The sequence below is a fragment of the Macaca mulatta genome, chromosome 4 (genome assembly GCF_049350105.2).
Source record: "Macaca mulatta isolate MMU2019108-1 chromosome 4, T2T-MMU8v2.0, whole genome shotgun sequence".
Lineage (NCBI taxonomy): Eukaryota > Metazoa > Chordata > Mammalia > Primates > Cercopithecidae > Macaca > Macaca mulatta.
Genome location: NC_133409.1, coordinates 147,098,346 through 147,121,965, shown reverse-complemented (window position 1 = coordinate 147,121,965; position 23,620 = coordinate 147,098,346). Strand labels below are relative to the sequence as shown.

At 46.9% G+C, this 23,620-nt stretch overlaps 1 protein-coding gene across 6 annotated transcripts in view; it reads right to left on the bottom strand.

Annotated features, from left to right (window-relative positions):
* TCP11 (t-complex 11) overlaps positions 1-23,620 on the bottom strand; it is a 143,149-nt gene that overhangs the window by 41,133 nt on the left and 78,396 nt on the right. For 5 of the 6 annotated variants that reach the window (XM_078000231.1, XM_078000234.1, XM_078000244.1 and 2 more), the window contains exon 2: positions 3,321-3,434. In XM_078000231.1, coding sequence (XP_077856357.1) covers positions 3,321-3,327 — 7 coding nt within the window. In that variant the 5' untranslated portion in view covers positions 3,328-3,434. Of the gene's footprint in view, positions 1-3,320; positions 3,435-22,106; positions 22,280-23,620 lie in introns of all 6 variants that reach the window. The other variant, XM_078000232.1, reaches the window with a different exon arrangement.

The following is a 23,620-nucleotide window of genomic DNA, read 5'->3' as shown; positions in this document are numbered from 1 at the left end:
TGCCAGATACTTGGGGGAGACCCTCTGCACAACTCCAGGCCACTGTGTCGCTCTCTCCTGTCTAGTATTCTGTCCTGAAAACTCTGGCTACCTTGGTATCCTTGGACTCTTAGCTCTGTCTCTTCAGCTCAGAATTGGCTGAGATGTGCCTGGTTTTCTCTCCCTCTACCACAGCCTGGAAGCCTTCATAAAGCAGTAAGCTGTGGGGGAGTTGTGGGGCTTCCCTTGTTTTTCCATCTCTCAGTAAATGTCCTTTCTTGCCTGAAACAGTCTTGAAAACCAACTTACCTTCTTTCCTTCCTTCCTTCTTCCTTCCCTCTTTCTTCCCCCTTCCTTCCCTCTTTCTTCCCATTCCTTCCCTCTCTCATCTCCCTCATTCTTTCCTTATCTCCCTCCCTCACTTCTTCCTTTCCTCCATCCTTCTTTCTTTCATTTCAGGAAGGAGAGGAAATCCAGTCACTATTGCTCCATCTTGGCTGGGAGCAAAAGTCCTTTCTGTTCAAATTCTTTTTTATCCTTTGTAACAACTATAATAGTGCTGGGCACATGGTTGGTTCATTGATTGAATGCTTCTTGAGTGCATTCATCTTTTAAGTAATAATATCCAAGTAAAAATTTGTTTAGAAATTCAATTGTAGGGCCAGGTGTGGTGGCTCACGCCTATAATTCCAGCACTTTGGGAGGCTGAGGTGGGTGGATAATTTGAGGTCAGGAGTTCAAGATCAGCCTGGCCAACATGGTGAAACCCCATCTCTATTAAAAATGCAAAAATTAGCCAGGCATGATGGCGGGTACCTGTAGTCCCAGCTACTTGGGAGGCTGAGGCAGGAGAATTGCTTGAATGCGGAAGGCAGAGGTTGCAGTGAACCAAGATCATGCTACTGCACTCCAGCCTGGGTGACAGAGCGAGACTCCATCTCAAAAACCAAACACACACACACACAAACAAAACAAAACAAAACAAAAAAGAATGCTTGAATGGGTAGGATACTTTTTTTTTTTTTAAATAAGCGTCTCCCTCTGTTACCTAGGCTGGAGTACAATGATGTGATCTTGACTCACTGCAACCTCTGCCTCCCAGGTTCAAGCAGTTCTGCCTTATCCTCCGGAGTAACTGGGACTACAGGTGCCTGCCACCATGCCTGGCTAATTTTTAATAGAGACAAGGTTTCACTGTGTTGACCAAGCTGGTCTCGAACTCCTGACTTCAAGAGATCTGCCCGCCTCAGCCTCCCAGAGTGCTGGGATTATAGGCGTGAGCCACCACACCTGACCTAGAACACTTTTTGTTTTACCAAACAATGTAATTTTATTTCAATAACATCTCTATCTGATGTTCCTCTTTCCATTTTATAAATTGAAGCTCTAGTTCTAATAGACTAATGTCTCTTCTGGTCTCTTTAGAGTGTGCTCTGTTAGCCCTCACTTTGTAACATTTTTCGTCAGATGAAGTTAAGACAAATCAATATTTCTTCCTCTACAAGACAGGCTGACATTCTGATTTGGAAATCTTCATTGAAGAAATTTGGCTTATATTCTTGGAAACTTCAGGCTTGCATAACACTTTGACTTCTAGCTTAATTCTTGTGGAATCTTGAGGTTCAGGCCCTTCTCGTCAAGTTCTTTCTGTGGCCCAGCCAAACCTTGCGCATCCTTCCAGCCCAGCTTAAGCCTTCCTTCCTCTGTGACGCCTACTGCCACAGTGATCTTGTCCTTCTACCTGCTCCTCAGAACTTCATTGTCTTTTCCACTCACCTGGTGCCTAATCGACTGTACTGCCTTGTCATACCCTTTGTATTTAGTCAGAGCATCTGTTTCAACCAGCTTGTAACCACCTTCAGACGGGAGGCCCACAGTGCCTAAAACAGTAATAATAATAATAGTAATAACCAGCATTTATTGAGTACTTACCATATGCCAGGCCCTATTCTAAGAGCTTGTTATGGATGACTTCAGTTAACTTTCACCCATTCAAAGGGGATAATGCTGTTACAATCCCACTCTCCAGATAAGGAAGCAGAAGACCAGGGGAGTTGGGTCAGTTAGCAGAGCCAGGATATAAACTCACGCACTCTGAGAGCAGAGCCTGAGCCACCCTCAACCCCTACACTCTGCCGTGGCACTGGGTGTTCAGTAGTTGCTCAATATAGCTTTGTTGAATGAATGAAAACATGGAGGCTTGTCCTGTGCTGGAGAGAAACCTCCAGAGGAGGCCCTGTTCTGTTACACTTACAGCTTTGCTGTTTGCCATCACTACTTGCACATCATTGCTGTTGTTTCAGGAGCAAGATCCTGTGTGGTCCAGGAGGGAAAAGAGGTTAGGAAGTGAGATGCCCACACCCCTCTCCTGCCTTCCTCCCTTGCAGGTTGGGCAGCGAACAAGTTGGGGCAGCTCTTCTTCCTACCACCCCTTGCTCTCAGAGCTAGCCAGCAACCTGGAGCAGGGAGAGGTAGAAAGGAAGGCATGGGGGGCAGCGACAGCTTCAGGATCACTGGTTCCTGGGGCCCTTGCCTTCTGAGGCTCAGTCAACCGGATGTTCCTTTAGCTTGCCGGAATTTGGCCGGATTTACAGAGATAAGATCAATCTGACCCTTAATTCCTTAAATGTAATTTATGGGCTTGCCTCCTGTGTGCCACAACACGTCTGGCTATCCAAAATCTGGTAATTATTTATGTAAACACAGGATCCTGCCTTTGTGGATTATAATTGGACTTGAACAGCAAGAAGCAGGGACTTACACAGTTGGGGCTGCACTGAAACCCTTCTTTTGAAAATACTCACCTGAGCCTTTGAAATCTTCCCTGTGGCTCATGGATGGCTTTAACCAGACCAAAAAAACATTCTTTTCTCCTCCTCCTGCAGGCCTGGGCAAATTTGTTCCCAAACACCACCAGGTTTTCTAGGTCCTTTCAGAGGATGGGCTGAAGATACCCCATCATCTGGACTGGACTGAGAGGACAGGTGCCCTGGGAGGGAGCCTCCATGGATCTCCTCATGGTCTGTTGGGATATGAATTTTTATACCCCCTCTAAGAACAAACAGGATTAGGAATTTTATGCTGTTTGGAAAAGAGGAGAGGTGGCTGGCACACGAGAAAGATCTTTGTTTTTTATTCATGCTGTGAGTTTCCCAGGAGCCTTTGCTGTACATACACACACAAGAGCCAGGAGGATTAGAGGAAAGAAATGAGTTGATTGAACCAGATGGTTCAGGAAGCACTCCCAGGAGGCTGCTGGGATGGATGAATCCGCGTCTTTAAATAACATTAATTTCAGAAAGGCCTAAATTGTTTCCTAAATTACTACATTGAACTCTTACCTTTCATCTGTTTTTATGGCACCTCTCTGGTTGAAGGCAGGAGCTACTGCTTTCTGACAAACCAGCTTTGGAGAAATCCGTCATCCTTGGTGAAGCTGGTAAGGAATTGTTTTCCTGGAGGAAAAAGAAATCCTTAAGAATCCAAGTGCTTTGAAAAACAGATTTAGGCAGAAACAAGCACCCCTGGGTGATCTGAACAAGCTACCAGTTCTAATGCCAGCTGAGACACTCATTTCCTCAGTGGCTGGGGGCAAACCACTTAACCTCAGTTTCCCCATCTGTAAAATGGGGTTAATAATGCTTACCTGCTACAGGAGTGCTGTGAGGTTTTAATTGGGTAATGGCTGTGGAGCCCTTTGATGTAGTAAGTTTTATTAACTTGTAAGGGGTTCCCTGAGGCCAGAAAAAGCAGTTAAACCCAAGAGAGAGAAGAAAGGCACTGAAAGGAAAGCAAAGCTCAGCTAAGTGTTTCACCTCCAGCTCCAATTTCAGAAGTGTGGAGTCCAGCTGCTCCACTGTGAGTGGAAAGCAGTGACTGGGGCTGGGGACTGTCTGAATACCAACGGGGGAGGGAAAGCTTTAGGGTCATCTCAGAGGGAGCTTGGCTTTCAGACTGTGAAGGGTAAAGGTAAGCAAGTAGTCTTGCTTGATCAAACCAGGATCATTCTCTGGCCCCACTGAGGTTCTTTGCTAAGAACCTTCTCCAGTAAGAGAATTACTTTGCTATTAATCCAAGGTCCTTGTAATTGAATTTAGAAACCCCTAGCCTCTGGCCTCCTGTTTCCCAACAATTAAAAAGAGAACTGGCCTCTAGCCAGGGTTGCTGACCAGAGAAGAGTTGGAAGGACAGCACCAACCAAAGGTTAGAAAACTGGGGAGTTTTCCAAGCTCCACCATTCACAGCTAGGCAGACCAACCTAGACTGCTCGGCCAGTTCTGTGCTTCAGTTTCCCACTCCATAAAATTGATTGCCGTTAAAGCCCAAATAATTAAGATTTGGAACGTGAAATGCACTAAAATGATAAAGAACAAACCCCTACTCGCCTTTCAGTAAGTTAAAAAAAATCAATTATTTGAATAATTTTACTCCAAGCCAACTCATTCAGCATGAGAGACCCCATACTCCTCTTCCTCCTGTCTAACTTTTGTTGGGTGCCCACCACACAGCCACGGTCATTCAGCATCAGCTACATGAACACAGCCTAGGAGGGTAATCAACTTTTCCTGGTTTGCCTAGACTATCCTCGTTTTAGCTCTGAAAATCTCATGTTCCAGGAGCCCCTCCTAATCGCAAGCAAACTGGGATGGTTGATCACCCTAACATGTCCTTGGGCTGGTTGGAAAGTGCTGGCTACAGTTCCTGTCAAGCAGTTATTGACCTACCACGGGCATATCTTAGGAAAAGGGGCGCAGTGGTGTGGCAGAGGTGAAGGAGTCCTATGATCCAGGCTGTCATTCCTGGCTCTGCCTCTCTCTACTGACTTCAGATCAGACCCGTGGCCTCAGTTTCCTCACCTGCAAAGGGAGGCGGTGTGACATGATGCCTTTTCACCTTTCCTCCAGGAGACATGGCTGCAAAGACACGCCCATCAACTTGCCCAGCCCCAGGGGGGATGCTGTGTGCTTTGCAATGAGTGGCAAAACACACAGCGTGGGGACACACTGGGGACCAAAGTCCATCCCTGCTTGTGGGATTCAGCTCCTTGGTGTCCACTGATTCCTTTAATGCTCTTTCTTTGTGAGAAGGAAGCACATGGGTGGGAATGTGTCAGCCCTCAACTAACCAGCTGAGTGTTGTACATATCTCTTTAGATCACTTTCCTTCCTAAAATAAGCACATTATATCCCTGAGATCTGAAACTTGACTTTTCCAAGACTGTGTTCAAGTTTGGCAAAATGAGCACTGAGTCCAAAAATTAAAGCAATTTAAAAGACCCACTGTTTCCCTTATCATAATTTAGGCTACACATTTTTAGTATGGTTTTCTATTCCTGTGTTTTATTTTACAATATAAAGAAAAATACCTGCTGTAAAGGAAGTAAAATTCTATAAATTATACATATGTTTTGTCTTCATTGTCCAGATTCTCCAGCCAGCCTATTGCTTGGATATACCCTTTGTTCAATCCATGTAGACCGAGGAGATAATCAGGGTTGGGATTGTTTTGATGGAGGTGGCTTTCTTTTTGGGGATTGATTCTTTTAAAAATGCCCTTGATAGGCGCTTATCTTAATGAAAACAGTCTTCTCGTGACAGACCGGAACCTGGCTTTTATAGCATTAAAAAAAGTAATTTACATTAAGAAGAAATGGGAAACAGTGATTGAATCAAAGCCACCCTGAGCAGCTTCCCCCTGCTCTGCCCCATCTGAAAACAGCCCTGTTTCCATTTCACCGCTGAGCTCAGCCTGCCTGCTCCAGACGTCCAGACCTCGCACTCTATAAATTGTCTCTGCCCTTGCCCCGGAGTTGCTGACTATATGTATTTTTGGGCCCGGCATTAATTCCCTCATCCTTGGCTGGTGACATTAAGATTTGTAACTGATAGAATGTGTTTTTAATGTATTTCCTGCAGGTTACTATTAAAGAAATCTAATTCTTCTGAACTTGCAAAAGGTTCTGCTGCCATTAAAAAAAAAAAAAAAAAAAAGTATTACGGGAAGAATTTCCCCGAAGCCTCCAGATGGACTGGGCAGCCAGAGGGGTCTGGGGCTCCGGAATTCTCTGCTTAGCTCTGCCACTCACTCTTCCTCCTCCTGCCCAGTCTGTTCTCTCTCTGCACCTTAGTATTCCTGGGTATGAAATGAGGATAAATATTTGTCTATGAGATGAGGGTGTTGTAAGGATTAATTGGTTCGTGCTTCGGGAAGCCTTTGAAGATGAAAGACGCTCTCTGCAGATGCTAAGTAAACTCATAACGTGTCTGGTTTTAATGAGCCAGGTGAAGCCAGTGGGGATGGCTGGAGATTAACTGTGCCTAGTCCAGAGCCTGCCTGCATGGGCTGGACTGAAAACGGGGTGGAGCTCCCCGCTGGTCCCCTGCGTTTGATCTCATCACTGTTTCCCCTGACTCCTGGCACAGAGCCTGGTACATTGGTTCTCTAGAACTATATGCAGAAGGTAGTGAGTTAGAATTTAACCTAGCCTCTCATGTCGCAGAGAGCAGGGCTCCAGACTTCCTAAATCATGCTTATTGCCTCTCATTCTAGCATATGACTTGGGCAAGTTACTTAACCTCTGAATCTCAGTACCTCATTTGCCAGTGGGGATAGTCAGAGTCCCCATCTTGAAGGTCTGTGGTAAGGATTTGTCATAAACATGGCTAACAGCAATTAAGCATTTCCTCTATGTCATACACAGGTTCTAAGCATTTTATGCTCATGAACTCACTAAACTCTCACACACCAATCCCACCAGGGAGGGACTGTTATTCCCATTCTACAAATGGTAGAACTGAGGCACAGAGAGATTACTTGGTAGCTTACCCAAGGCCTGAGATCTTCAGGGTTAGCCAGACCACTGCTCACAACATGGAATACTGCCTGTTATGCTTAACAGAGTGCTGGACACATCATGAGTGCACAACAAACAAGTTGCTTGAGGGGTTCTCAGACTGCCTGATTTGCCCAGCCAGGAATATAGGAGCTAGGAGAGAAGGGACCAGAGTAGACACAGACAGGGGCCCCAAGCTAGGGGAAGTCACCAGGTCCATGTGCAACAAGCCAACGTGTAGGTTTCAGAAAAGTATAAGTCTGGGCCTGCTCAGGGTGACCACGTTTGGGACCCATGATACTTTGTCAAAAAATTTTCCTACCAAATCATGGTACCTCAAAGACAATCTGAGCTATGAGGTTTGAATGCTGACCTATGGGAACTCCTGGGACTGTGCCATGGCTTACGGTGGAGGATCGTGCTGTATGCAGTGTTGCTATTCCAGGCAATCAACAAACCAAGGATCAGAATGAATCAACATACATTAAGACTCTGGCCCAAGCAGTCCTCTGCATCCACCTGAGGAGCCAGAAGGGAGACTGAGACCCACAGAAGAATGATTTCATACTCCAGTACTGTGACATCACGACCCAGGCTCCGGACATAGGAAGGGAACCAGCTGAAACGTGGGTTGGGGAAGCCTCTGGTCGGAACAGAAATATCTTCAGTAACTGCTGCTGGTGATAGGAGGGGAAATGGAATTTTGTTTAAATATTATGTTGTTTTGAAAAGTCTGACTAATGTGAAAGTCCCTATTTAAAAAGGAGTTGACTCTACATTGAAATTGGTTGGTGTTTCCACACCCACATGTTGACTAAGGCCTTGAAAAACAAACTTCCTGGTAGATCCTGATGCAAATCACCTGGGAGCAAATGCTTCAAGGTACAATCTGTGAGCTGTGAGCAGACAGGCCCAGCCAAGAAAAATCCTGGGGCTGTGCTTATGAAAAGGCAAACAGATCCCAAAAGAAAGCCCAAACCCTAACTGGCTTTGGGCACCGGCCCTCCAGGAAAGAACACACAGATTGGAAGGAGGCCCTAGCACACATCTCTGGGACCCCAGTGAGCCCCCATTTCAGAGCCCCTCTCAGAAACACAGAGAATGGGGGAAGAGGGAGGGCCACATGGAGCCTTCTCTTACTGAGCATAAATGTGTGTCATTCACTGAATCTTTAGCACATCCCCATGAAGCATGTGCATATTACTATCACAATGTCCATTTTCCTGATGTAGAAATAGGCTTAGGGAGTTTTAAGCAGTGTGACCTATGTCCTAGTTTGCCCCAAAGAGTTTTGATTTATGCTGTTGTCTCAGCATAACTGGTAATAGCCTTTCCCTTCATTCTCATAAGGGCCCCGTTTGGACATTCTAAGTTAAGTGACTTGCCCAAATTCACCCCACTAGTGAGTGGCAGAATTGGAATTCAAATCCTGGTTTTCCTCTGCTCAGAAAGCAGACCCCAGGGCAATTTCTCCTCATTCACAATAACAAAGGTGGTTCAGGGGCATGATTTCCAAAGTCTCAGCAGCCCTTTGGGAGCTGGGTGCCTGCTCTCCTCCTCTCTTTCACTGAGGGCCTCTCCAAGCCTGTCTGATTGTCTCTCTGTGCAGGAAGGAGCCTACTGGTGGCGTCAGTGCTCAGCAGACAAACCACACATGTTCACCAGCACCCCACCTTGCTATGTTTGTTTTGTCTGCTGAGCACGTTTCTACCAGCTCCTCCACAATAAAAATGCAAGATAGGGCTTCCCCATTTGGGCCACCAGCCCAGCTCCCGAGCCCTAACCTAGGCCAGCACCACTTCACCTGACTGAGAAGACCCCTTTCCTTGGAAGACTGCCCTGGGGCCGGTCCTCAGCTGTCCGGACTTCCACGGCCTCTGTTTCTCTAACACTTGCCTTGAGACCCAGTGAGGATTTGTCTGTGTCCCAAGTTCCTCTACAACTATTTATTTTTCAGGACCACAGAACTGATCCAATCCAAGCTCATTTTTCTGGTGAAGAAACTCAGGTCCAGAGACATCAAATGACTTGCCCAAGAGCACACAGCTGAAAGTTGAAGGCAAAAGACCAGGTCTCCTGACTCTGAGGCTAGTTTCAAGCTGTATTAGTTCCCACTTTGGCCTGAGACCACTTAGTATGGGGAGACCTCCAGTAATACACCTGGAGAAGGCCTTTACGTGATGATGTTTGGATGCCAGAGACCAAGATTTGTCTGCGTGAAACGTCCCTCAGCCCAATTGCTAATATCTCAGGATCAGCAGCAGGGCCTTCATTCAACCACCCACTGAATCCACACACCTACCTCCCTGCCAGGTGGTTATGCACAAACACCTCCAAGTAAAATAAATCACTTCTCCTGAGATGGCCCTCTGTCTTCAGACAACTGGCTGCTAGAGATCCCTTCTGATTATTGAGTGGGAGATGCTTTTCTTTCACCCAGTCCAGGGCAAGTCTGGGGCCCCTTCTTCACACCCTTAAAGTTGAAGATTCATAACTGCCGCTCTTTTGATTGTTCCTCACGTGATGTTGTCTTGCAATATGCATTTGGAGTGCAGACTAGATGGTCAGACCTGAGACTGAAGCCTACCTCTGCCTTTTATCTGCTGTGTGGCTTTGGGCAGATGACTTAACCTCTCTGAACTTCAGTTTACTCATCAGAAATATGATGAGATCATGCTTAGTGTTTACTTCATTGGGTTTTGTGAGGATCACAAAATGATGAGATTATCTACGTTACTGGCTAGCTCCAGGATCTAGCAGAGTAAGCACTTATAAAGGGGAATAATTAATATTCTTACTTTTTAAAATATATAGACAGCCTCTGTCACCCAGGCTGGAGTGCAGTGGTGTGATCATGGCTCACTGCAGCCTCACCTTCTCAGGTTCAACAAAGCAGAGGCTCTCACCTCAGCTTCCTGAGTAGATGGGACCACAGGCATATGCCACCATGCCTGGCTAATATTGTTTTTTTGTGGAGATGGGTCTCCCTGTATTGCCCAGGCTGATCTCAAACTCCTGGGCTCAAGTGATCCTCCCTTCTTAGCCTCTGAAGTGCTGGGATTACAGGTGTGAGCCATCACACCAGGCCAATATTCTCCCTTTTCCTCAACTTCATACTGTATTTCTCTAAATGCAGCACCGAAGTTTTTGTTTCTCTGGAAGCCATATCACATGACCAACTTTTATCATGAACTAAAACTTGTGTCCCTTTTTCACATACACAACTGCTAACACATTTCACCCCTAATGTGTCCTCTCACAATTTTGTTTTGCTTCATTCTCCCCCTCGAGCTTGCAGCTCCCTGAACTATTTTCATCCTTTTAGAGGCTGCCTATCTTTCTGGCCCATCAAGACTCTCTTCTGGATTGGAGATCTGGAGACCAGGGGAAGACGATAACCATGTGAAAACCACAAAGACTTAGCCGTGTGAGGCTCCTGCCTGCATCTTTCTGCTTTCCCGCCTTGTGGGTCCTTAAAAGCCTGCCCAGCTGCGCAATGAGGTGACCCCTTCGAGCCTGCCTGGCTGGGTTGACATTCCATAAGCAATTGTCTGCAGAGGAGCTCTTATGCTCCTTTTGAAGTTCAGTGGAGTGAAGTGTAATCTAAGTGAGCTGGAACACATTTCGATAAAACAGCTTCTATGGCCAGGGCCTCCTTTAGGCAAAGCCATCAACATGGGAATCGGAGCCGGGCTCAGCTGAGCTTTCCAGTCTGAGTTCCCCAGGCCTTCCACTGGCTTTTGATCACAGGACATTAGGATTTTGGTGCTCAGAGGGATAGCTCAGTGTAACCCCCTTATACACAGATGAGGAAACTGAGGCCCAGGGAGGGGAAGTAACTTGCCTGAGGTCACATAGCTGGTGAGGCGCAGAACCAGTGCTGGGACATTTGTCCACACTGGCTAGACCCTCCCTGTGCTATACAGAATGGCAGGTGGACAGGGAGGAAAAAGATAAAAAGGACAATGGAAACATGGAAGGGTCAAGTTTCCTCCCTGGAGGACGCCTGGCAGGCCTTGGTGTCCACACACAGGCCAGGCTGGCTGAGGAGGGGAGGATAACAGCATAAGTCTGATGAGTCCTCACAACTTTTTCAAAGCACGTTTGCATTTTTGTTCTCAACTGAGTCCCATAACACCAGGAGGAACTCATCAGGGCTGGTGTCTTGCTAATGGGGCGTCTACCAGAAAGGTGAATTGACCTGCCTAAGGTCTCAAAGAGCAGGTGGGATGCTTCCATGGAAGTGTTTTGCCCTGGAAAATGGCTTTAAAATCACTTGGGTAATATATGGGAAGTAACAGAATCAATTTTGTAAGGTTGTTGTGAGGATTAAATAAGTGCTTAGAATTGTGGTTCAGTAAGGCTGGCTTCTGTCATCACCATCATCACCACCATCACTATCACCACTATCATTACCACCACCACCACCACCACCACAACCACCCCATCATCACCACCACCACCACCACCATCACCATCACAACCACCATCACTACTACCACTATCATTACCACCACCACCATCACCACCACCACCATCCAACCATCAACATCACCAACACCATCACAACCACCACCACCACTACCACCACCATTATTATCACCATCACCACCACCACCATCGCCACCACCACCATCACCACCACAACCACCCCACCATCATCACCACCACCATCACCATCACAACCACCACCACTACTACCACTATCATTACCACCACCATCACCATCATTACCACCACCATCACCATCACTACCACCACCATCCAACCATCAACATCACCAACACCATCACAACCACCACCACCACTACCACCACCACCATCACTATCACAACCACCCCACCATCACCACCACCACCACCACCACCATCACCATCACAATCACCACCATCCAACCATCAACATCACCATCACAACCACCACCACCACTACCACCACCATTATCATCACCATCACCACCACAACCATCACCACCACGACCACCCCACCATCACCACAACAACTACCATCACTACTACCACTATCATTATCACCACCATCACCATCACCACTGCCACCATCCAACCATCAACATCACCAACACCATCACCACCATCACAACCACCACCACCACTACCACCACCATTATCATCACCGTCACCACCACCACCATCACCACCACCACCATCACCACCACAACCACCCCCCATCACCACCACAACCATCACCATCACAACCACCATCACTACTACCACTATCATTACCACCACCATCACCATCACCATCACCACCACCCAACCATCAACATCACCATCACCATCACCACAACCACCACCACCATTATCATCACCATCACCACGACCACCATCACCACCACCACCATCATCATCACAACCACCCCACCACCACCACCACCATCACCATCACAACCACCATCACTACTACCACCACCACCACCATCACCACCACCACCATCCAACCATCAACATCACCAACACCATCACCACCATCACAACCACCACTACCACAACCATCACAACCACCACCACCATGACCATCACCACCACCATCACCACCACTACCACCACCATTATCATCACTATCACCACAACCACCATCACCAACACATCACAACCACCACCACCATCACACCACCACCACCATTACAACCATCATCACCATCACAACCATTACCATCACCATCACCAGGACAGCTATTGTTCTTACCCACCCTCAGGACTGATCCAGCCAGCAAGGCTTACCCTTCCTCCCTTCCCCTGGGAGACAGGAAAGTTGCTCTAGCAAAAGGTGGCCTCATTACTGAACTTCTTGCCCAGACTTTTAATCCACTGATCAGAGGACCTTAAGAGTACCCTATGGAAACTCTGGATCCATGGTGGCTCCCCATAGTAGGGGAGGTCAGGCTGACATCCTGAGGTGCCCAGCCTGTGTTCTGGCTCTCTAGATACCCCTCTGAGCTTCCAGAGCCCCTGAGAAAGGGAAGCCATCCTGTCTTACATGTTGCCCCATCCTTGTTCTCCAGGGAGGCTTCTCAAGAGTAGAGGGCTGGAGAAGGGCTTTCCCTACTCCTGAATGCCAGCAGGTCCCCCAGAACAAGACACACAGCCAGTCCCCCACCACCTGAGGAGTGAGTGGGGGCAGGAAGGCAGTGGGGACATGATCTTTCTCTTCAGCGTGGGAATCTCTTGTGTGCTGCTCTCTGGCAGCAGATGGTTCTTCCTAACTATGTCTGACTCAGACTGATGTTAGAATGAGTTGGCCTTCCTAGGAATTGATGGGGTGAAGAGAGACAGGGCCTGCTGGAGGCCCCACGGGACCCTTTCCATAGATAGAAGCAGAACCTTCACAGTTCATCTTTTTGTGTGTTCTGTATTTGAATTATTCTTAGCTTCATTCTAGTATCTTAGCTTTTTGAGGAGAAAATTCAAGGACATTTTCTCTCTGCGAAAATCTTCATGGCAATGATCAGCTGACTTTTCATTATGTATGCATAAATGGATGGATCAGTTCTGAGCTGGTCCCTCGCTTTGCTGCATCCTAGCATCTCTCCCTCCACCCCTCCATCCTCAAGTGAGCACCATGTTTCAGACCTCATGCGGATCAGCAAAGGTACAGACCCAGACGACAGAATCCCTCCCTCAAGGAACTCTCTCACAGTAAACATTACACCTCAGACCATGTGGTGGGTGCCACCAGAGGATGGTACAGGTGTGTGGAGGGAGCAAGAGGAGAGGGACCTGGTCTGAGAAGGTTATAGTCAGGGAAGGCTTCCTGGAGCAGGGGATGTCTGAGCAGAATCCTGCTGCAGGGCTCTGAGCCAGCAGGTATGGGGGGTAGGGATTTGGAAGGATATTAAAGGCATCCCAGGCCACAGGGTCACCTAAGCCAAGATGCAGAGTCACCAAAGAACAGACAAGCCCGGGCCACTAGGGGATGAACAAACGGAACATGGGGTGTGAAGGGGTAGAGACAGTGTTGGGTGGAGATGGGAGCAAGGCTTCATGTGACAGCTCATCCTGACGGCAGCAGCATCCTTAGTGGAGGCTCATGTTTGTTCAGTCTCTCAATCAAAGGAGCAGCCTGGTAGGGGTGGGCGGGGGGTGGCGGTCTTTCAAGCCTAGGGCTGAATCCAGGCTCTGTCTCTTGGGAGCTGTATGACGTGGACAAGGCACTTAACCTCTCTGAGCGTTGGCCTCCTCTTCTGAAAACACAGGGATAATGGTCCCTCCCTTGGAGAGTTACTTGGAGAATTCACAAAAGCCCCCACCACAGTGTCTAAAACTTAGGAGGGGCTCCATAGAGGCCAGTTAGTCATTCCTTCCTTTATTCATTCTGGTCCTCCCTGCTGCTTGTGTCAGACTCTACAGTCAGGTAAGGAAGCAAAAGAACTCATTATGTTAATTAGGACATAGGTTTGGCTGCTGTGACAAAGACCAAAGTAGCATTGGCGCCAACGAGACAGCAGGTTATTATTCTCTCACACAGCAGCTTGAGTTTGAGCAACAGGCTGGATATGGTAGCTCCACAAGGTTGGGCACCACGGTTCCTTCTCTGTAACTGCTCTGCCACCTTAACACCCAGCTTCTATCTCAGGGCCTAAGATGGCTGCCCCAGTTCCTGCCATTGCCTTCACATTGCAGCCAGTGTGAAGGAGAGACAGGAAGCAGAGGGCTTAATCTTCCCATTAAAGGCCTGACCTGGCATTTGTACACGTCAACCGCAGTGTTCCAAGTCACATGCGATTGGCCAGAACTTGGTGACATGGCTATAGCTGGCTGCAAAGGAGGTTGGGAAATGTATCTCTAACTCAGTGATGCTCAACTGAGGAGACTGGTTTTTTTTGGTTTTTTTTTTTTGAGACAGAGTCTCACTCTGTTGCCCAGGCTGGAGTGCAGTGGTGCAATCTCTACTCACTGCAACCTCTGCCTCCCAGTTTCAAGAGATTCTTCTGCCTCAGCCTCCCGAGTAACTGGGACTACAGGCATGCGCCACCATGTCCAGCTAATTTTGTATTTTTAGTAGAGATGGAGTTTCACCATGTTGGCCAGGCCGGTCTCGAACTCCTGGACTCAAGTGATCCACCCCCACCCGTCTTGGCCTCTCATAATGCCTGGATTACAGGTGTGAGCCACGTGCCTGGCCTGAGGCATTTTTTGGTCACAACTGGGAGAGTGGTTGGTGGTAGGTAGAGCCCAGGGATGCTGCTAAACATTCTACAATGCACAGGACAGCCCCCCACAAGAAAGAATTATCCAGCCCAAGATATTAAGAGTGCCGAGGCTGAGGAACCCTACTCTAACTGGGCAGCCAGAACTTCTATTACAAAATGAAGGAGAGAAATGGTACGGGGGATAACCAGCAATTTCTGCCATAGTTACATACACTAATGGTTACATGATTGAAGAGGATTAAAATGATGTATTTTCCCAGGGGTATCTCTCTCCAGCAGGGATAAAAACTTTAAGTCAATGGAGCTTCATGGACTATCAAGAATTAGCCTGCAAGACAGCGAGGATTGCAGGTGGCCAGTCCTGAAATCTCACCCTGTGGGTGGGCCCACCAGAGCCACCAGGGAGGCCAGAACCCACAAAGCCTCCCAGGGAGATAGTGCTCCCCAGGCAGGGTTCAAAGCCTGGCCTTGCAGCAGTTCACCTTCCAAAAGGTTCTCCTTGCAATAACTTGGGACTTTTTGAAACACATTTCTGATTGGTTCTGTTTTCCAAGGAGGTGAAATCTGGGCTGGCCACAAAGGAGGGTGAGAGATAAGGGGGCCTTAATTTTCAGGAAAAATACAACAGTAAAATTTTGGGGGTGCTCACTTGGCAACAGTAAATTACTTGTCTTAAATCTCTGCATGAGAAACACCAACACAGAGGAGTAAGGATTTTAATATATTTTGTAAAACTATCCCTATTCAGCTTGACTTTCTCAATATCTATGGTTATTGGGCACCTACATTTCAGAAACTGTCCTTAGCACTTTATAGATGTTACCTCCTTCAACCTCTCTATTAACCCCACAAAAAAGCTGTAACTGTTATTGCCCTTATACAAAGAATCAGAGAAATGAAGCAATATGCCTGAGGCCACACAGCTAGTAAGATGCAATGAGACAAGTTTTGGCCTCAGGAATGTCTGGCCCTAAAGCTCATTTTCTTCCCACAACCACCTCTGTATCTGCCAGAATGGCCACAGGGGATCTAACCTATTGTTAAATGTCTACCCATCCTGGGAAGGAGGTTCACCCTATCTCCATTAAGTAAACAAACCTCAGTCTCAGTCGGTGGATAAATGCTGCAAAGAATGAAGTCACTCTTCCTATAATTGCCAGCTGGGAAACCTGAGCACAGAGTGGTCAAGTGGCTTGTTCAAAGCCACACAGCAAGTGAGAAAGTAACTCAAAAGCCCTGTCCCTCAGCTCTAACAAATAAACAAACAGCTATGGTGCCAGTCTCCACCACCCTGCAGGTCTTGCCAGGAAAGCTGAGCTGTTCATCTGGGGAAGAGGTCCATGAGGGAAGAGACGCTAGATTTTCACAGCGGTGGGACTCCTAGGGGCTGCACAGAGGAAACCAGCCAGGAAGAACGGTTGTTTTTGTCAGCGGGAAGTAAATAGCAGTGACTCAAAGACACACGTGCTCTGGATCCATTGAGCAGCCAGGGCCCATTTTTAGATAGATGCTCTTTTGAGCCATAACCACACCCAGTGCCACAAGCCGGCATTTGTCAACAGGAAGCCCATCCCTGTGATGCATCTTCTCTCCCTCCTGCTCTCTGCCAGGGGTGATTGCTGGGGGCCAGTGGGAACCAGAAACAAGGGGCTAAGCCTCCAGACTGAAGGAGCCAAGCCCAGGGAATGACCTTCATGCCTCTGAGGAAGGCAGTTGTGTCCAGCAGCCAGACCTCAGATTTTCCCAGGCCAGGTCTACCACGAAGGGGCCTGAAATAGCTCTGAGGTTCTATGCCCACGAGGCAAGGAGGGCAGGGGCAGGGACTGCGGGCAGTGGAAATGAGCACAGTGCCACTTTGTTGGGGAGGTGAGAAGCTCTGCCTCCACCAGACTGTGGCACCTGCCAGAGACATAGCTGAGCAGAGATGCTGGCCCATAGTTGGGCTCAGCTGAAAAAGAAAGTCATTTGTCAGGCTATGAAAAATGGTACCATGAACCTGAAACTAATCCCAAGAAAAACAATCAGACAATCCGAGCAGAGGGACGTTCTCAACTAACAGCCTGGACTCAAAAAGTCAGTGTCATAGCAGCATTATTCACAGTAGTCAAAAAGCAGAAACAACCCAAAGGTCTATCAACAGATGTATGGATAAACATAAAATAATATTCCACTGTATGGATATGCATAGAGTGTAATATTATTCAGCCACAAAAAAGAATAAAGTTCTGATTCATGTTACAACATGAATGAACCTTGAAAACATTATGCTACGTGAAAAAGCAAGTCGCTAAAGGCCACATATTGTATGATTCCATTTATATGAAATGTTCAGAATATGCAAATCCATAGAAACAAGTAGGTAAGTGGTTGCTATGGGCTTGGGGAATGGAAAGTGACTGATAATGGGCATGGGGTTTCTTTTGAGCATAAAAACTTTCTGAAATTATTTAGTGGTGATAGTTCCACAACTTTGTGAATATGTTTTTTAAAAACCACTGAATTATACACTTTAGAGGAAGGAATTTTATGGAATGTGGATTATATCTCAATTTAAAAAATTTTTAAAGACATTACAACTAAATACAATGTGTAGTCCTTAATTGGACTCTATACTGAAAAAGAAAAAAAAAAGGCTATAAAGAATATTATTGAGGCTGGGTGCGGTGGCTCACGCCTGTAATCCCAGCACTTTGGGAGGCCGAGGCAGATGGATCACTTGAAGTCAGGTGTTTGAGACCAGCCTGGCCAACATGGTGAAGCCCTGTTTCTACTAAAAATACCAAAAAAGTAGCCAGGCGTAGTAGTGCGCGCCTGTAGTCCCAGCTATTTGGGAGGCTGAGGCAGGAGAATTGCTTGAACCCCAGAGGTGGAGGTTGCAGTGAGCCGAGATCATGCCAGTGCACTCCAGCCTGGGCAACAGAGTTAGATTCAAGACAGTTAGAGACATTTGAAAATAAACAGTGTATTAGATGATAGGATCAGTGATGATAGTGCTCAGGTCATATAGGGCAGTGTCTCTGTTCTTGGTAGATATATACTGAAATATTTAGAGTGAAATGTCATGATGTCTGCCACATACTCTCAAATGGTTCAGCATTTACAGCTATGACAAGGTTAAATAACTTGCCCAAGTTATTTAGCAAAATAATAATCAATTTCTTAACTTTGTCCTTTCTTATAACTGAGAAACTGTTATTATTTTGTGCCGTGCTATAGAGGCCGGGTACAGAGGCTCAAGCTTGTAATGCCAGTACTTTGGGAGGCCGAGGCGGGTGGATCACGAGGTCAGGAGTTCCAGACCAACCTGGCCAGCATGGTGAAACCCTGTCTCTACTAAAAATACAAAAATTAGCCGAGCGTGATGGCATGTGCCTGTAATCCCAGCTACTCGGGAGGCTGAGGTAGAGAATTGCTTGAACCCAGGAGGCAGAGGTTGTAGTGAGCCGAGATCACACCACTGCATTCCAGCCTGGGCGACAGAGTGAGACTCAGTTCAAAAAAAAAAAAAGGGGGCATGGGCTGTAAAGCCAGACTGCCTGGAAAAACATGCATCTCTACCCCTTGCCAGCTGTGTGACCTAGGGCAAATTACTTAACCTCTCTGTGCCCCATTCTTCTCCCTTCAAAGATGGGGATGATGATGATGATAACAATAGCAGTATCTACTTCCTGGTGTTACGTGAGTTGAAATGTAAAGCCCTTTGGGCAAGGCCTAGCACACTGAAAGTGATCTAAATGTGTTTAGGGAAAACATCTGAAACCAGGCCGATCTCTAGCAGAGACCAGAACTTCATGCTTCTTCCTCCCTAGAGAGATCATGGAATCTCATAGGATACCAGGACAGAGAGCACTTCCAAAAGGACCAAACTACTGGAGGAAGAATGATAGGCAAACAGGTTAGAGAAAGGGAAAGCCAGCCACAAGGGGCAGGACCTCAGAAATCAAGTCTAGTGGGGCGGGGACAGAGCAGATGTTGCATAGGTAGAGGCTGACAATGGGGTGCCCTGAACCGAAGGAGAGGAGACAGGCTTAGGAGCTCCCATGTTCTAGCTCAGGAAATTGGGCCCCAGAGAGGGGAGTAATAGGATCTGGGGCTCACAACTCATTGTGGCAGAGCTGGGGAAGTATTGGCAAGACTCCTGATCCCATGCTGTACCCTGACAGGAATCCTCAGGATGTGGCTTCTGTTGCTATAGAAATTAAAAACACCTGGATACTTAAATGATGGGCATTATTAAAATGTTCTTTGAGGGATTACCATTGCTTTCAGTACTTTATCTCTTTCCCACACCATCTCTTGCCCCATAAATGGAAAGCCGTTATTGAAAGGAGACATATTACCTACTATTTATTGTTTCTTACAAGGCTGAGTGCCATGCTAGGAAATTTACAAAAACCAGTCAGGTAGGTTCTATTCCTATTCCCATTTTGCAGATTAGAAAAAATGAGGCTTAAAAAGAATAAGGAGTTTGACCAAGGCTACAGCTAGTAACAGGACAAGATTTATACTAGGTCCTTCTGGCTACAGAGGTTGTACTGTTTATGCTGTACCAGTGGTTTCCAGAGTGGGTGCTTGTGACCCAGAAGCTGAGTGGGAAGTAACATTAGAATGTCTATTTTTTATTTATCCCTTTTAAATCCCTATGTTTTTAAAAAATTTTTATTTTATTTTTTTTAGAGGTAGGGTCTGACTATATTGCCCAGGCTGGAGTATAGCAGCTATTCACAGGTGCAATCATAGCCCACTGTAGCCTTGAACTCCTGGGCTCAAGCAGTCCTCCTGCCTCAGCCTCCCAAGTTGCTGGGATTACTAGTGTGTGCCATCCTGCCTGACTAAATCCCTATTTTTTATGTAGGTTTTATAATGTACCCAAAACATTAGCCCACTAGTTCATGTGTATGCAGACTCTACAGGGCAGCCTCACAACAGCCCACCCCAGTCCCACTTTCCTTGTTGCCTAACATTTACCCAGACTCCTTTGTGGCCAGTGAAGCCATGTGACCAACATAGCCAATGAGACATCAGGGTACATCCATCATGGGACAGACATTTTGCTTCCTAGGAAGGGGACAAGTGTCAGAGCATGACCGGCTGGCACTGCTGCCACCCCCATTTTCCTGCTGAAAAGGCAGGTGCAATATTAACCTGTGATTTTGAAGGGACAGACTTAAGAACAAAAGTCGACACACTAAGGATGGAGGAACTTCAGAAAGCTGGAGAGAGAGAGAGCCCAGTCCTTAATGATATCCTTGATCTGATGAAACGACCTCAGACGATCCTCTCCTTGATCTCTTTTTAGGTACCAGTAAAGGTCCTCAGAAATCTAACGATTACTGCCTGGGCTTTCAGTTGTTTGCAGTTTCATGCATCCGGACTGACTAATAGGAAGGAGTCTATAAATGTGCATCTCTTAGGGATGTATGCCCAGATTTTTTTACTGGGATGGATTCATGTGATAGGGCTCACAAAACTATAAACTCTACCATTTTCTGCTGTGCTCTGGGGTACAGGGGGCTGACGAATAGGCCCGAAATGATGAACTCTGTCTCAATCTCTGGAATGCTGGGGGAGTGACAGGGGGATTGGAAGTGTGGGCTTGTAAACTGGCTCTCAGAAGAATCCAATCTGTGCAAACTGCTAAGTGCTTGGAATTCTCTTATTTTCCCCCAATAGTTTTGCTCGGCTATAGAAACTCACAGAAGAAACTCACAGAAGAGTGTGCCCTATGTCAATTCTCATTCTCCAGAATTCTCAGCAGGTTTAAGGGACCCAGAAAGGTGCTTTCCTGGGATAGCCCTTATGACCCGAGTCCAGCAGGTAGAAACTATGACAGCTGAGAACTATGAGGAGAGGGCCCTTTGCATTCCATGCAGGTGAGTAGAAGGGGAACAGGAGACTGTGTGTCACCAGAAACAAGGTCCCTGCCTCTGAAGAGATTAAACTGGGCTGCAAACGACAGGACAATCATATTGCAGTGGCTTAAACTAGATAGAAGTTTACTCCTCTGTCATGTAAAAGAAGTCTGAGTGTAAGGAATCTGGACTGATACGATGGCTTTCTGGTCATCTGAGACTCTGCCCTATCTATATTTCTGCTGTACCATCCTAGTGGCTTTTATCTTCAAAGTATTGTCCAAGACAGTTGCTGAGCTCCAGCTCCTACATCTGAATTCTAGGCAATGAGGAAAGGTAAAAAGGGTCCATCCTTTCTACCCCTTTAAGAAGTTTTCCTGAGGTCTCTGCTTACATATTACTGACAGCAAGTAAGTCTGGGAATTTTTCTTTTGCCTGGGTACAATGCTGCCTTGAATATAATTGAGGTTCTGTTGCTAAGGAAGAAGTGGATTTGGAGTGGCAACTAGCACCTTCTGCCCTGGTCTCCAAAAGCAAGAGGCATCTCGGGTCAGAAGAGAAAAGATGGGACCAGAAATCAAAGGACATGCTCTAAGCTTGCTGATGAGTCTGTGTCTTTGAGTGGGTCTCAGAACCTCACTGAGCCTCAGCCTCAAACAGAGTGCTATGGGAGAGTCAAATGAAACGATGCTGTGGAAGGGCTTCCTAAACCATTAAGCACTTTTCCCATGTAACGAATTACTGTTTTTGCTACTGCTGTCATGAATAGTAAGAGTAGCTGGCTGTGCTCTGCAGGGAGAAAGGCAGAGGAGCCTGGAGGAAGAAGGAGGATGGCATTTACTGGGACGTAAAAAAAGGGAGGAGATGCTGCTGCTTTAGCTGTGCATGAGGAACACCTCTGCAACAGGGGTCTATTCCCCCAGCGCCACACGCCCACGTCATGTAAACACCTACAGTCTGGCAAAGGCCTGTGCTGCCTGCTTCAGTCCTCAGGGCCCCAGACAGGCAGGCAAACAAACCCAACACTGCGGGGGAAGCCCAAACACCCTGGGGAGAGGGGAAAGGCTCCAGGAGCAGAAACCAAGGCCTGGGTCCCCACAGGGCCAAAATAACCTGCTGATTGAGTCAATCAGAAAACACGTTGGTCAAGCCAGTGGGAGAGAAACTGAAACCCCAGCCAGATCTATTATTTAGCAGTTTGCCACCAAGCAAAACTAAAAATTATCCCCTGCCCCCGACCCCAACCACGGGGTTGTTTGGTGTCAGGCCTCACCTTGGGTCAGCCCAGGCCAAGTCAATGTTTCAGACTGGCTTTCTCCACAGCATCCAGGAGGGTGTCTGGGAGGCAGACTCCCGACGTCAGGGGAAGGGGCAACTTCTCCTCTAGGCCTCCAGGCCCCATGTCCTTGACAGCAGCACCTCCAAGGGGCTGCAAACAGCCCATTTCTGAATGAAGGTAGTGAGAGGGATCAGTGAGAAACCAGGGGTACATTTGAAGACCTTTTATGACACAGTCCACCAACAAATATGCTGAATGCCTACTCCCTGTCTGCAAGCCCAGGGTGATGGTAGGTTTCTGTTCCAGGGACTGTGAGCTTGGGATCAGGGCCTCTCTTGATGCCAGTGTACCCCATTTCCCCTATGCCCCCCAGTGTGAGCTGTAGAAAGTCTGCTGTTTGGAGTCCAAAAACTAATTGGTTACAGCTCATGGAGTCCTGGGGAGGGGGAGTATGAATTACAAGCAGTGTAGAGAATAAGTCTTGTTTCACAGTCCCTTTGGCTTGGCACAGGTTAAGTGTATATAAATCAGGGTTCTGTAGCTTTACTTTCTAGTTTGCCATTCCCTTCACTCAAGACTCAAACCAGAACTTAAAAAAAAGAAAATGTTTTCTGGAAGTAAACATGTACAGAAAAGAACACACATTAGTGTAAAGCAGCTGGAGAATTTCCCCAAAGTGCACACACCCAGGTCACAGCATCTAAATCAGGAAGCAGAACGTTGCCAATGCCAGAAGCCCCTTAGTGCCCCTTTCCAATAATTATTCCCCAAGGGTAACCCTGTCCTGACCTCTAGCACCATAGATTAGTTTTGTCTGTTTTTGAACTTTGTATAAAAGGAAGCATACAGGATGCCTTTTGTGTCTGGCTTCTTTCACTCAACATTAAGATTCACTCAGCTTGTTGTGTATGGTTGTCATTTACTCTCACAACCACATAACACTCCAGAAGGCACTTCATCCATTCTGCTATAGATGGATGTTGGGCTGTTTCCATTTGGGAGCTACCACAAAAGTGCTGCCAAAAGCAGAACTTTCTTTTCACAATCAGATTCCATAGTCTTCCTTGAAAATGTTTTATTGTAGTAAAATATGTATAATGTATATTCTGCCATTTTAACCATCTTTAAAGTATACAATTCGGTGGTATAATTACATTCACAGTGTGTGCAGCCATCACCATAAACTATTTCCAAAACTCTTTCATCATCCCAAACAGAAACTCTATATCCATTAAGTAATGACTCCCCATTTCTTGGTAACCTCTAATCTACTTTTTTTTTTTTTTTTTTTTTTTTTTTTTTTTGAGACGGAGTCTCGCTCTGTCGCCCAGGCTGGAGTGCAGTGGCCGGATCTCAGCTCACTGCAAGCTCTGCCTCCCGGGTTTACACCATTCTCCTGCCTCAGCCTCCCGAGTAGCTGGGACTACAGGCGCCCGCCACCTCGCCCAGCTAGTTTTTTGTATTTTTTTAGTAGAGACGGGGTTTCGCCGTGTTAGCCAGGATGGTCT